At 39.0% G+C, this 12,621-nt stretch overlaps 1 protein-coding gene across 1 annotated transcript; it reads right to left on the bottom strand.

The window, feature by feature from the left end:
• Positions 1-8,315: 8,315 nt before the first annotated feature.
• LOC128254249 (serine protease inhibitor 42Dd) lies at positions 8,316-9,946 on the bottom strand. The gene is made up of 4 exons (XM_052983165.1): positions 9,884-9,946; positions 8,906-9,810; positions 8,704-8,848; positions 8,316-8,648 (listed from the first exon to the last, which is right to left on the bottom strand). The coding sequence occupies exons 1-4, from the start codon at positions 9,897-9,899 to the stop codon at positions 8,524-8,526; spliced, it is 1,191 nt and encodes a 396-aa protein (XP_052839125.1). The 5' UTR covers positions 9,900-9,946; the 3' UTR covers positions 8,316-8,523.
• Between the last annotated feature and the right edge of the window lie 2,675 nt (positions 9,947-12,621).

Below are 12,621 nucleotides of genomic sequence, written 5' to 3' on the forward strand. Positions count from 1 at the left end.
TTCTTTATTTTCTGTCCCAAAAATGTATATATTTTAACAGTTAACAAGTTTATTGCTATGTGGCATATTAAGTTGTAAAATATTTTAAATCATTCATTTTACTTCTACACATATATTCAATAATATTAGTCCTATTCTTGGTAAAATTGTTTTTTTATACCCTTGCAGAGGGTATTATAATTTCAGTCAGAAGTTTGCAACGCAGTGAAGGAGACATCTCCGACCCTATAAAGTATATATATTCTTGATCAGCATCACTAGGCGAGTCGATCTAGCCATGTCCGTCTGTCCGTCTGTCCGTCCGTCTGTCCGTCCGTTTCTACGCAAACTAGTCTCTCAGTTTTAAAGCTATCTGCATGAAACTTTCCCAAAAGTTGTCTGTCTATTGCAGGTAGTATATAAGTCGGAACGAGCCGGATCGGACGACTATAGCATATAGCTCCCATAGGAACAATCGAAAAAATAAATAAAAAAAATTATAACTTTGCTGTTTTTTAATTTTTTTTTTAGTTCTTCGACATATAGTAATGGTTAAATATTTCAGAATTACGTTTTAAATTATATTAAAATCGGACTATATATTATATAGCTCCCATAGGAATAATCGGAAAAAAAAATACAAAAACTAAATTTTTCTATTAGTTCTTCGACATATAGTAATGGTTAAATATTTCAGAACTACGGTTTAAATTTCATCAAAATCGGACGACTATATCATATAGCTCCCATAGAAATAATATAAATATATAAAATAATTATCTAATAATTGAGCTGCAAATCATCATAGCTTCAATGTTTTTAAACATATACGCAAGTAAATCTTAATTTTAATGTTTTCAAAAATATTTAATTCTTGCAATAGCTGCAAGGGTATATAAACTTCGGCTTGCCGAAGTTTGCTTCCTTTCTTGTTTTATCATTAATTAAAGTTAGGTTTATGAATATATATTTGTTTTATATTACCAAGAATAATAACCTGCTAATGCTAAAAATACATATATACTTTGCATATTATGTAGCTTTCAAATATAATCATATCCTGTCACCACTGTACCTTTCGAATACTTATTTTATAAAATATGTCGTCTGTGTATCTTTCTTTGTTCCTATCTGCCCCTCTCAGGACTATGAGGTCTGGACCCTGGCTGTCATAAAAAATGGTTCTGAGTATTAGTTTTGTGTGACATTTACTCAGAGTGGCTTTCGCTCCGCTTTTCTCTCCGGTGGCTGCATTTCTTATCGCTAAGACCAAGCAGTTTCCACTTTTAGACAGTCCCCCAGCTCGACTGTCAGCGGGCAGCAGAGATATTTTCCTGTTCGTTGTGGTATATCTTCACTGCCCCCCCTTCCAGACCACCACCCACCTCTAATGACAACACAAAAATCAACAGTATTGCAAAAGGTGGACGAGCGCCGGACTCTGGGAATCTAAAATGCAAATCCGCTTTTTATTTCATGCAATTATTCTTGGTCATTGTTTTTGTTGTCGTTCATCTTCGCCGCGAGTGCTTAGAGACATAAAACAAAAAGCGACTGCCAACTTTATGGTTTTCGGGATGACTACTAAAATACTCTGCAAAATATTCAGAACCGTCAAAGGACTTAAAAAAATGTTGTGGTTTGTCTTAAGTATGTACTAATTTTATATAATAGACTGATTAAGAATAATCTTTCTTAACTACCTTAACTCACTCATAAATTGGTTGTAAGTAAAAGATGTTTAAAACTAGTAATCAAACACCATTACTATACAATAACTACAATATTATGTGTACGAATTGGTTTCAAAACCAAAAAATAATTAAGGTTTTATTAGGTAAAAGTTTTTGTTAAGTGATTACTTAAAATTAGTATGATGCATTTTTGTGGATTATTTTATTCCAATTCCACAAGCATTTATGCGAATATTTTTTTGTATTGATTTGCTTTTATATTTGTACATTTGTATTTGAAATATTTTTATTAACTAAAAGATGATACTGACAAAAAATATAAATGCTAACAATTGTGCCACTTTATTGATAATTTGATACCAATATATACAATTTTTATAAACATATTTATAATATTCTTAAAGGGATACCAATATTCCCCAGAACCATTCTTACTCCCCGCATAGTGTATGGGAAAATAAAATACATGCTGTGGTCATTTGTCTGTTGTTTCTGAGTTTCGTCTGGTAAATTGGCAAATGCAAAAAGGTGCGTTTTAGTTTGGATGCTTATGAATTGGCAAAGAGCAAGTTGCCTGGATTTGGGGCGCATTCATCATCTGGGCCGCTGACATTTGCCAAATGTCAAAATGTTGTGTGTTTAGTTGTCGCCGAAACTTGCTCGCTGATTGACAGTGTGAAATGTTGGCGCATATGTTGCTCAACTTGGAAGCCAGCGAGCGACTGGGACTTTCAAATGTTATGTTAATGAGTTATTGTCTCCGAGTGACAAAAGTGCAGCAATCTGCAGTTAGTAAGGGCCAAAAAGTCAGACTCCTCCGTCGGTTGTCGCTCGATTTTTCCTTTCGCCTCTGCCAGTGTGTAATAGAAAAACAATTTTGAGAATTTGCCAGCATGCTGGCAAGACAAACAAGAGGCGACATCACTTGTCATAACATTTGCGACCCGGACATGCCACTTCTGTGCCGCCCTTACTCGCTACTTGTATTTTGTACATGCTGTATGTTTTTTAGTCATTTACCAGACTCTGCCTGCATCGAGTCCTTTTCAATTACGGACCAAGCACACATGCACTCGGAAAAAAGAAGAAAACATTTTTTAATTAAAAACTATCAGTTTCATACTATACATTTTCGGTTTTTATTAATTTATGTTTATTGAATCAAAATATATTTTTTTTCCAAAAGTTCTTTAAATAATTTATTTATTTTTAAACTTGACAATCAATTATTCAATTATTTTAAGAGCAATAAATTAATGATTTAAGTTTCTACAAAGTCCATTGCAACTAACGAACCTATAACAAACTTTTAATCAAGATTTAAAATTTTACAAAAGTTAAAATAAAAGGTACTTGATTGTCCAGTGCTCTTATTTTAAAACTAACAACTATTTCTCCCAGTGCACACACGTATATTTATTTTTGTCATTGTTATCAAATCGGACAGTTAATTGCTTTTGTGTGTGCTCAGACAATGGGCTACAGCAATTTTAATTGTTGCCATATTTTTGTAACAGCTTTAAGTTGAGGGCCTGCATTTCCCATTTCCCACTTGCCATAGGAATGTCGGAGGGCTGTGGCCCATTAGCAAATCCAGGCGGGCAATTTTCTTTCGCTACCCCATGCTAGGCATTGTTATTAATCAATAGTCGGGCTCCTTAACTCTGTGGGGTCGTCCCATATGGAGGGCAACGAAAATACGAGGAACATGGGGGATAAGGTCATGGGTTTGGGTTGATTAAATAGGCGCGTTAAGACAGCTGCCACACACACAAACGCACTGGATTGCATGTGTTATGTAATCAATGAATCAAATGATTTGATTTATGATTGCTTTTGATTTGCTCCACTCACAGCCACAACTTCCCGCTGCTAAATGAATTATGTGCGGGACTGCGGATTAGAAATGTATGCGCCCCTCTGGTTTTTGATAAGATTTGATAAATAGTTGAATCCTTGCTGTGCAAATAATATTTAATTTAAAATTACACGGGAAGAAATTAAAATTATTAAGCATTAACTATCATGTAAAATGACTTTCCGATTCTAAAGAGCTTTATTATGTAAGCAAATACACACACAAATTCCTATATTAAATTACAAAGAAAGAATTAAATTATATATTGAGTATTAAGTATCATTTAAAATTATCTTCGGATTCTAAAGGTTTATTATATTAGCAATTACACATCAAAATTGAAATAGGTTTTTTATTATAACATTTTATCTATAAAATGTTAAAGACTGTTATTCTGAAAGTAAGCAAAAGATTTTCTTTTTAATACCAACATGAATACCTGACAGCGTTTGATCATCAAATCTTTAATTGATGCGTGAAAAATGATTCATGGACTGAAAAGACGAAAATATAGGTAATATGATTGAAAAACCTGACGGGTCAAGGTTGCAGAATTATGATTTCCGTTTCGTTTTCCATTGTTATTTCTTGCTGCTTGCACGTTAAGCTGGACAACGCGCCCTTCTGGAAAGCTGTTTATTTGCTTGTCTGCGTCTGGGGTCTGCATTTCGGTGACATTTTCGCCATTAGCCAAATGTCAATGCTAGACGGCAAGTGGTAAGCACTTATAATAGATGGGATATCCAGTCGGTTGCCATCGGCAACAACAAATAGAGCTGTTGGCTCTTGGTTTCTGGCTGTTGGATGTTGGCTGTTGACTGTCAATTGGAGGATTGCGCGGATTGTGCGGATGTGGATGGGCGATAAAAGAATGCCACTAAGGCCATTTGATTGCCGGCATTGTCTTGCATTGCCCCACCAACTGCAGTCGTCGAATCTGCGCCGGAACCTGACAGCGAAATCTTCCCAGGGATAATTTGAATAATTTCACTGACCCAAGCCAATCACCCATACCACACCAGACCAGACCAGACCAGACCAAACTCAAACCCAGAGCCAGAACCAGCTCCCCCTCTCGACTGACAAATGGCTTTTAAATCACCTGTCCAGACTTGAGTTAAGAGTTCAGCGCTCCACAGATTTCTTTTTGCATACTTAAGACACTTGGCGCGTTGACTTGCAATTCGCTGCAAGTGGAATGGATGAGCCCTGCCATTTCCATTTTGCCATCCGCTATTTATGGCACGCACGTCTGCCAGCGGGGCAACGCGCCGTATGCGTAACCGCAATGAAAAGGTTTAACACGTTGAAAAATATAGCAAAATAAGGCTATAATTGGCATTTTTAGTTATATTTTGGTAAAGGGAAATTTATAAAAAAATTAAACAATTAAATTGTTCAGCAATGAACCTTGACTTGAATTTTGCTGATTAAATGCGGACTATAAATTAAAATGAATAACATTTATCACTTGACATTATAGACTATACATACTGTTGATGAATAGGAAAGTGAAGTGTAACGCAATGTGGTACTTTATAACGACAAATGGTTCTCCGACCTAATGTTTTTTTCTCTGTGCATCGTCAGTTTTGGCCTCAGTTTCAGCTCATCAGGAGTTTTGCCTGGATGGCGGCTTATTATCAGCAACGGCAGCACTTTGCACGCCCCGTAGCACATGGAAATTGTTGGGGGCAAGAGAAGGAGAGTGAAGGGGAGGGCAGGGAAGCAGGTGGAACTGTGCTTGGCAGAGGAATGCATGCACTTTTGTGATGGATTAACCGGCGCTTAAGCTGCAGTCGAGCGATAAGTGCCGCTCATGGCAGGCCATTTTGTGTGATGCCGGTTTCGCTGCTGGCTGTGCCGTCCAGAATTTACCCCGCCCCGAATGCCACACCTGCCTCGGCTGCCTGAGCTGCCACACTTTCTACATGGCCACCTGCCGCGATGGGCAAATGGAGGTGAGCAACTGTAACGGAAGCTGGCAATGAGAGTCGTTTTAAAATTGAAATGTAATTTCCTGCAGCGTGTGGCACGGCTGGAAACAGACACTCGGGATGCAGGATGCAGGACGCAGGACACGGGGATCCTGGGAAGTGGCACTACCCGTGCGATCCAACAGGACACAGCTCATATGAATATGACGAATTCGCAAGAAGCGAAACTTCATTCGAATGGCAGGCACGTAAGTCAAAGTCAGGGATACCCATAAATAAGTTAGTTGGCCCTTAGGAAATTCTCATCATTGCAAGCCGGAGGCGGTGGTTGCCTGGGGGCGTGGCTAGCTGAGCAGCTACTTGATTAACTTTGCCACATTAAATGGCAAATTTTGACGTCAAGACTTGAATTTTATTATAGAGATCACAAAGGCAAAGGCACAAAAACTGTACGTTTTTGTTTTTGATAACGATAAATTAGGCTTTTTTTAAATCGTTAATTTATTTTTTCTTGCGAACTGTTAGGGAATTATCTTTGATATGCTACTCTTTGTAAGTAACAGCAAAACTTGAAAAATATCAATTTTTGAAGAGCTATTTATAATCATATACGAATATTTTCTGCTATGAATTAGATATCTTTAATTATTAATGTTATTTATCATGATTAAATTTTTTCTCCAAATTTAAATAACGTAGTTACCAGACTTTTTATAGCAAAAGGTTTTTTTAACTCTGCCAAAATCTTGTAACGTTTCAATTAAATATTAATCTTTCCATTTTTTCTTGAATTGGTTCCTTTTGATAAGTAAGTACTTCCCAGCCTATTTGCACCTCATTAACAAAGGACAATTTGAAAGCCCAATTAAAGCTCGAAAACACATTGACCCCATTGCTTTGCTCAAGCTCCACGACTTGAGCTTGACTAATTTTACACATGGTCATTGTGTCATAATGCAGATTCGGTTACGCTTATTGTTGCAGCTATTAAATAGATTGCTTGTTCTGTTGTGCACTATTCCCTCTATCCATTATTCTGGGATGATAGGTCCGCAATTGGTCCCTTCCCCCTGTAAACAATATCTTAGCCAAGGCCAACATAGATGCTCAAATGCGTTTCGTGACCGCCGGCACTTGCCGTCCGTTGTTGCATGTGGATGCATTTGATTGGTTTTAAATTACATTTCGTAATCGGTTCTAGCTCCGAAACGGACCATGCGGCAAAGGACTATATGACAATGCCCAATAATATTCATATTCAAATTAATTATGCACGGAAAAAGCGAGGTCAGTTTTTTTTGCCCCCACAGATTATGCAACTGCAGAACTGTGGCCATTAGATATTGGCATTTCGAGATCAAACGAGAGCGTATGCAAAGCAATTAAATTAATTGGATTATATATGTAGGCAGAAGTATTTGCGATATGAAATTCCATATTTGAACGTAATTATTCATGGGCAGCCATGCTCGATTTCGGTAATTCGATAATAGTGACATTTTGCATTAGCATTTGACACAGATGACATGGCCAGAAGCAGCTCGATACTCGAACTTCTTCCCTTGGGCGCTGCTGTTGCCAAAGTTTGTGCAGCTGCACTTCCGTTGCGATGACGGAAAAACCAGCTCCATTGGGTAAAAAAGAAAAATCAAAGGGGATGGGAGGTTGGGGTAAAGATAAACATTTGCCACACCGGCTGCTGCTGCTACTGGAATGGCCATCAATGGCAGAAACAGAATCGCGCCGCTGCACGACAATCATCGATGAATTGGACGGGCAAAGTTTTCGTCTTCCAACCGGACGAGCGACTCCATCTCCTGCGATTCCGATTCCGATTCCTATTCCTACTCCAACTCCAACTCGGACTTTGGTCGCTTGTCTCAGCTGGTGTTCCTCCTGATGCTCTCCTACTCCGTCTACTGCGAAGTTCACTACTGTTGAGAAATTACTTATTTTTCAATTGTTGGCCCTTGCCGGCCGGAATGGCATTTGGCATTGTTGTAGCCGCGCCGGTATTGCCATTGCCATTGCCGTGCAATCTTGATTACTGTCAGTGGCAGCAGTTGTATTTAAAATTGGCTAACAAGTTGGCTTCCCTGGCCGGGCAAAAGAATCCCGGCGATGCTCGTTTGCCGCCGCCATTCTCTACTCTACTCTACTCTCTCTGGGGGGGGGTAAGCATATTTTTGATGTCCTTTTATGTCCTTCTGTTTCGGCTTTAAGCTTGGATTGGCTATCAAAGATATTACTTTAATTTGGTGGCTTACAATTCTGTGTTTGTATTTAACTCGATGAGCCATTAGTTAATATTCAAGAGAGAAGAGGGCTAGGCTTGTAAATCTAAAAGAATAAAATAGTGATTTGTTATATGCAGAGATACCTACAAAGCATTTTTAAAAACTTAACAAAAACTAATTTGTAGGCTTTAACGGTAAGTATTCTTTTAACAATCATTCGGTAAAGTTTTCTGTTATAAATAAAACTAAATTAAAATAAATTAAATTAATTTTCAATTCATTAATACTCCTTATGAGCTCTTACTTATACTCATATTTTCCGCATACTAGATAACTTTTTGTTAAATTAAATTAATATTGCATATTTTATTAATTACTGTGACCCGCTACTTTCGTATCTCCCTTTTCCTTTCCCATCAGTTGTTGAAAAATTAATTGTTACGAAAAACCTAAAAAAATCGAATAGTGTATTTAAACTTCTGGCCTTTTACAATTTGTTTTGTTACTTTTCATTTGGTTTTGACCAGCCGCCGTTTCTTTGTTGCCTTTTTCCCATTTTCACATTTCCTTTTATGCCACTGCCCCTCCCAATCTGCGAATTTCCGCAATGATCTCTCCGGCCAGAAATGTTGCCATTTATTTTGCACCCCAAAATCTCACCGCCGCACAAATGTTTGCCTGTGCCTGCTGCTTTTGTATTTCAGATGCATTGTGTACATTTGTTTGGCAATAATTTGATGTTCATTGGGATATTGCCATATTGCCGTGATTGCCTGCGGGTCATGACCATCAAAACATTTGTAACACTGCTGCCGCAATTAAGGCCTAATGAAATGGCCCACGAAGTAAACGTTTTTCTTATTGCGAATTGCGAAAACAAAGGGGCGGTCGGCTTTGAAAACTTTGCGATCGGGATTATTTTTCACCATTTCTGGTTGGAAGTCTAAAATATGGAAAAGTAAAATAAATGTTTAAGAAAATAAAAACAGAGTAGTTACCCTTTTCGGGGCCAGCTTCACAGCCAGTTTCGTTGACATTTATAAATAGTTTGTGCCTGGCCTCTGAAATCCTTTGTGGTGTTTTCTTAGCAAAAAGGCCACTCAAATCCGCTTGATCAGCGTCAAAAATGCGATTGATGCCCAACTAAAATATATATAAAATACAAATTGTATTTAAAGCTAAGCGTAATTGTTTTCATACCTTTTGTAGTGGTTCTATTAAATCTATATCGCTCTCTATTCGAAATTTTGGAATCGTAACATCCACGTCGTTCATCAGACTTTTGGCAGCCACCTCATTCATGTCTAGCTGCCCCAGTTTTTCCTCCAATTTGGGCAGTCCGTCAATATCCCTGGGCAGTATGATCATCATGGTCAAGTTGGACTTCTCAAAGGGCAACTGCAAAATCTGTGACTTTAGTTTCTTGGACTCGCCATATCGAAACTGGCCAATCTGCTGCATCATTGGCAGTTCCATTCGCTGCAAAGGATTAATCCAAAAGTCATCGACTTGGGTAAGTTGCTCAGGGAAAACTTTGTCCCATTTGGCTCGGAAGAACAGGGAGTTGACCAGAATCACACTGGACTCGGGATTGAAAATCTCTGGTGTGATTTGATTGCGCATAGTGTAAAATGTTTGCTTTTCCAGCCATTTGTTTACTTTTTTCACCGAATCTTCGGGACTCAGGTAATTTAGGGGATCAGCCTGAGCATTAAAGAACTCCATGGCGCGGTTATTGAAGCCCGGCAGTATTTTCTCCTCTTCATTAAAGTACAATCGGGTGACCAGACGCAGGGCTACTCCCCTTTTTACACACGAACACTCATCACTCCAGGATTCTGCATGATGCTCGGCTATCTGTGACTTATTGCCCACTCCAAGAATCAATTTGGAGCGCAGTTCATCGGCACTTTTCCCAGCGGCGCCCATGAAAACCAAGGTCATGGCACTTCGGGCAGCTGCCGGCGAAACCATCAGGTTCACTGGGGGACCTTCATCGTTGAGGGCCCGGAAAAGATTTCGGGCAAAGACTATAGGACTGGCGCTTATTGAAGGCGCCGTAGTTCCCCCTGAGGCCATTGGAACCAGGCAGATGACCAGTAAAACTAGGAAAAACACAGGCACAGTCAGTTGGGATTTAAAGAAAGTAAATGAATTAAACTTCACAAAATGTCTCACCCCATTCGCTTGGCATGTTGCGATCCAACTGAAGCTCATCGATGTTCTGTAAGCAATAAAACAATGTGTTGTGGGTGCTGAGTCACAAAACTTGTTCGAGATCATCTCTGAAGATTAAGTCGCAACCGAACCGGTTACTTTGGGCCTGCAATTCATCAGAAATAGGTATACACAGGAAGCCCTTACAAAATCATAAGTTCTTTAATTTAAAAAGTTAAAGATAGCTATTTAATAAAAACATTTTTTACTAATTCACTTAAAAAATTGAAAAACTGAATTAAAATAGTGGTCCAAACTTATACAAACAATTCAAGATTATTCTTCTGTTATCGTAATGAAGTTCAAAATTGTTAATCTATATCATAATTTTGATATGTTTACCCAGTTGAGTTGGCATCATTAGGGTCTGTTTTATTAATCTTAATCTTACCAAATGATAACAATATATAGATGTTTGAATCGTTGAAATTGAGTCAATGACATACGTTTTCTGAACGAAATCACACACAACTTTTAGCTCTTGTTTTTTTTTCCATTTTTTATTTACATATTTAGAGTTCCCGGCCACTTTTTCAAATAACAAAATAAGTTAAAGTTTTTACAGCTAAAAACTGATATTTTATTGAATCTATATAGAGTTTTGTTTTTCAGCGCAGAGAAGCAACTAAGCTCTTCCGAGAACAAATTAAACGGTTTGTATGATTTCATTGTTTTGAAAATCAGCATTATTGTTATGGAATAGTTGTCGTGCTCGTTGACGCTTTCGTTGATTTTAGTCAGACGCTTTTGTTTTTCATTGTTGTTAAGCTAGGTTGGTTTGCCGGCTCGCATCGTTGCCAATTTTTTGTCTCGACTGGAAAATATTTTCGCAGTCCTCGAGATGGGGGGTCGAATTGAGAGGAAACGAGGGAAATCGGGGGAAATAGACGTGGAAAATCGGGGGAAAATGCAGTGGGGCTTGGCATTGTTATTTGCATGCCACGACAGCAAGTCAATAATGTCAATGTATTGGCAGTTGCTTTGGCGGTTCACCAATGGTCCGTCTCTTTCTATTGGCAGCTGTGAGCATATGCCGCTCTCTTTCTAATAACCATTCACTCTACCCTACTCTCTCTGTTATGGTGATGTGTTCGTGTGTTTATGCGGGAGTGACTTAAATGATGCCTACACATTCCTAGTTGACAGTGAATGGCCCCCTCTCATTTTGTGCCTAGTCTACCACTCTCTTTCTCCCATACTCTAGCCGTCTCTTTCTCATAAAGAGTCTGCAGTTATGCATTGCTGTGCACAGATTTCGCGCTTGATTGCTCTGCTTATGCGCCTGATGCGTTTTGTATTTATATTTCAATTTCATTTCGTTCACCTTTTGACGCCACGCTTTATACATGTCTAGGCACCTGCCTTTTGTCTTTGCGTATGTGTGCGTGTATATGTGTGTCTGCTCTGTGTGCTTGTGTGTGTGTGCTTTCCATTCAATCATGCATTTGTTCATGCACTCGGCTGCTGGCGCAAATGAACAAATTTCACATCTGATTGAGCCATTTAAGTGCGACAACTCGCCTGCCTAATCGACCCCCATTCGCCATTTCCCCCCGTTTTCCATTTCCCATTCGCCATTTTCCATTTTCCTTTTGCCATTCAATTTCAATGGATTTACAAATGCGATTAATTTGCAATATTTTGATCGCATTATGATGAGCCGAAACTTTTGCCCATAATAATGCAATTATAATTGAATTCTTTTGTCTTCGTCACAGGCAACTTCTTCATTTTCGTTGCTGTTCAAGTGCGAATTCGCTGGGGTATCAAAATTCAAATCGCGAACTAATTGCATTTTCATCAAGTAGCAAGTACCCCAAAGCGCCTTAAGGTAGGCAGCATATTCCGCGTGGCTTCGATATTTTCTGTTATGCGGCTTTGATGGCTTAGGCAATGCCGGCAAAATGAAACAATTCGCCAAAGACCAAGTTGGGGTGGGGGGATTTTCCACAAGGTTTTCCTGTAGCTTTTCCTGCAGCTTTTTCCCAAACCCACCAACCAACAGCTGCTGCATCGGAAAACTCACACAGAAATTTAGCTCGGCTGCCCCCTTCAGGCTATCATTTTCGATTGCGAAAGTTTCTGTGTGCTGTGTTGCGGTTGCCGCGCATCGAGAAGTACTCAGGCAACTAGTTTGCGACTCGAAACCCCTTTTGTGATCCGTTCCAAAAGCTTCCTTGAAGGAGTTTCGCACAGCAGACCGCAATAAATACGAAAATTGGCTAGCATATTGAGCAGTCGACAATGGTGAATTGATTGCCTTGACAGTGTTTGGGAATTAACGTTTTTTGGGCCTCGACATATATGGTAATTTGATTTGATGGCCAAATCAATGTAACTGTAACTGTAACTGAAACTGAAACTGGACCTTATTCAGTTTGTTTCTAGCAACTACCGAATTCTATTTGCCCAATTCTCCAGCCGATGTGTGACTTTGTAGCTTTGTCCATTTGATTTGTGGTCCATTTTGCAGTTGAAATCAAACAGCAGGCGGAATTTGGCAAATAGTAAACAAAACGGCAGGCTAAATGGCAGAGTGGGCTTTCTGAAAGCTTCGACAGCAAACTGCAAACTGCAGGCTGTAAATGTGTTGCAACACGTTGTCACGCATACGCACCGTTGCACCAGTGGAGGAAGCTGCAGAAGCACAAGAGCTCAATAATTAATTGTTGTTCCACACTTGGGCTGCAATTGAAATT

This window comes from Drosophila gunungcola (assembly GCF_025200985.1).
Source record: "Drosophila gunungcola strain Sukarami chromosome 2R unlocalized genomic scaffold, Dgunungcola_SK_2 000004F, whole genome shotgun sequence".
NCBI classification, from domain to species: domain Eukaryota; kingdom Metazoa; phylum Arthropoda; class Insecta; order Diptera; family Drosophilidae; genus Drosophila; species Drosophila gunungcola.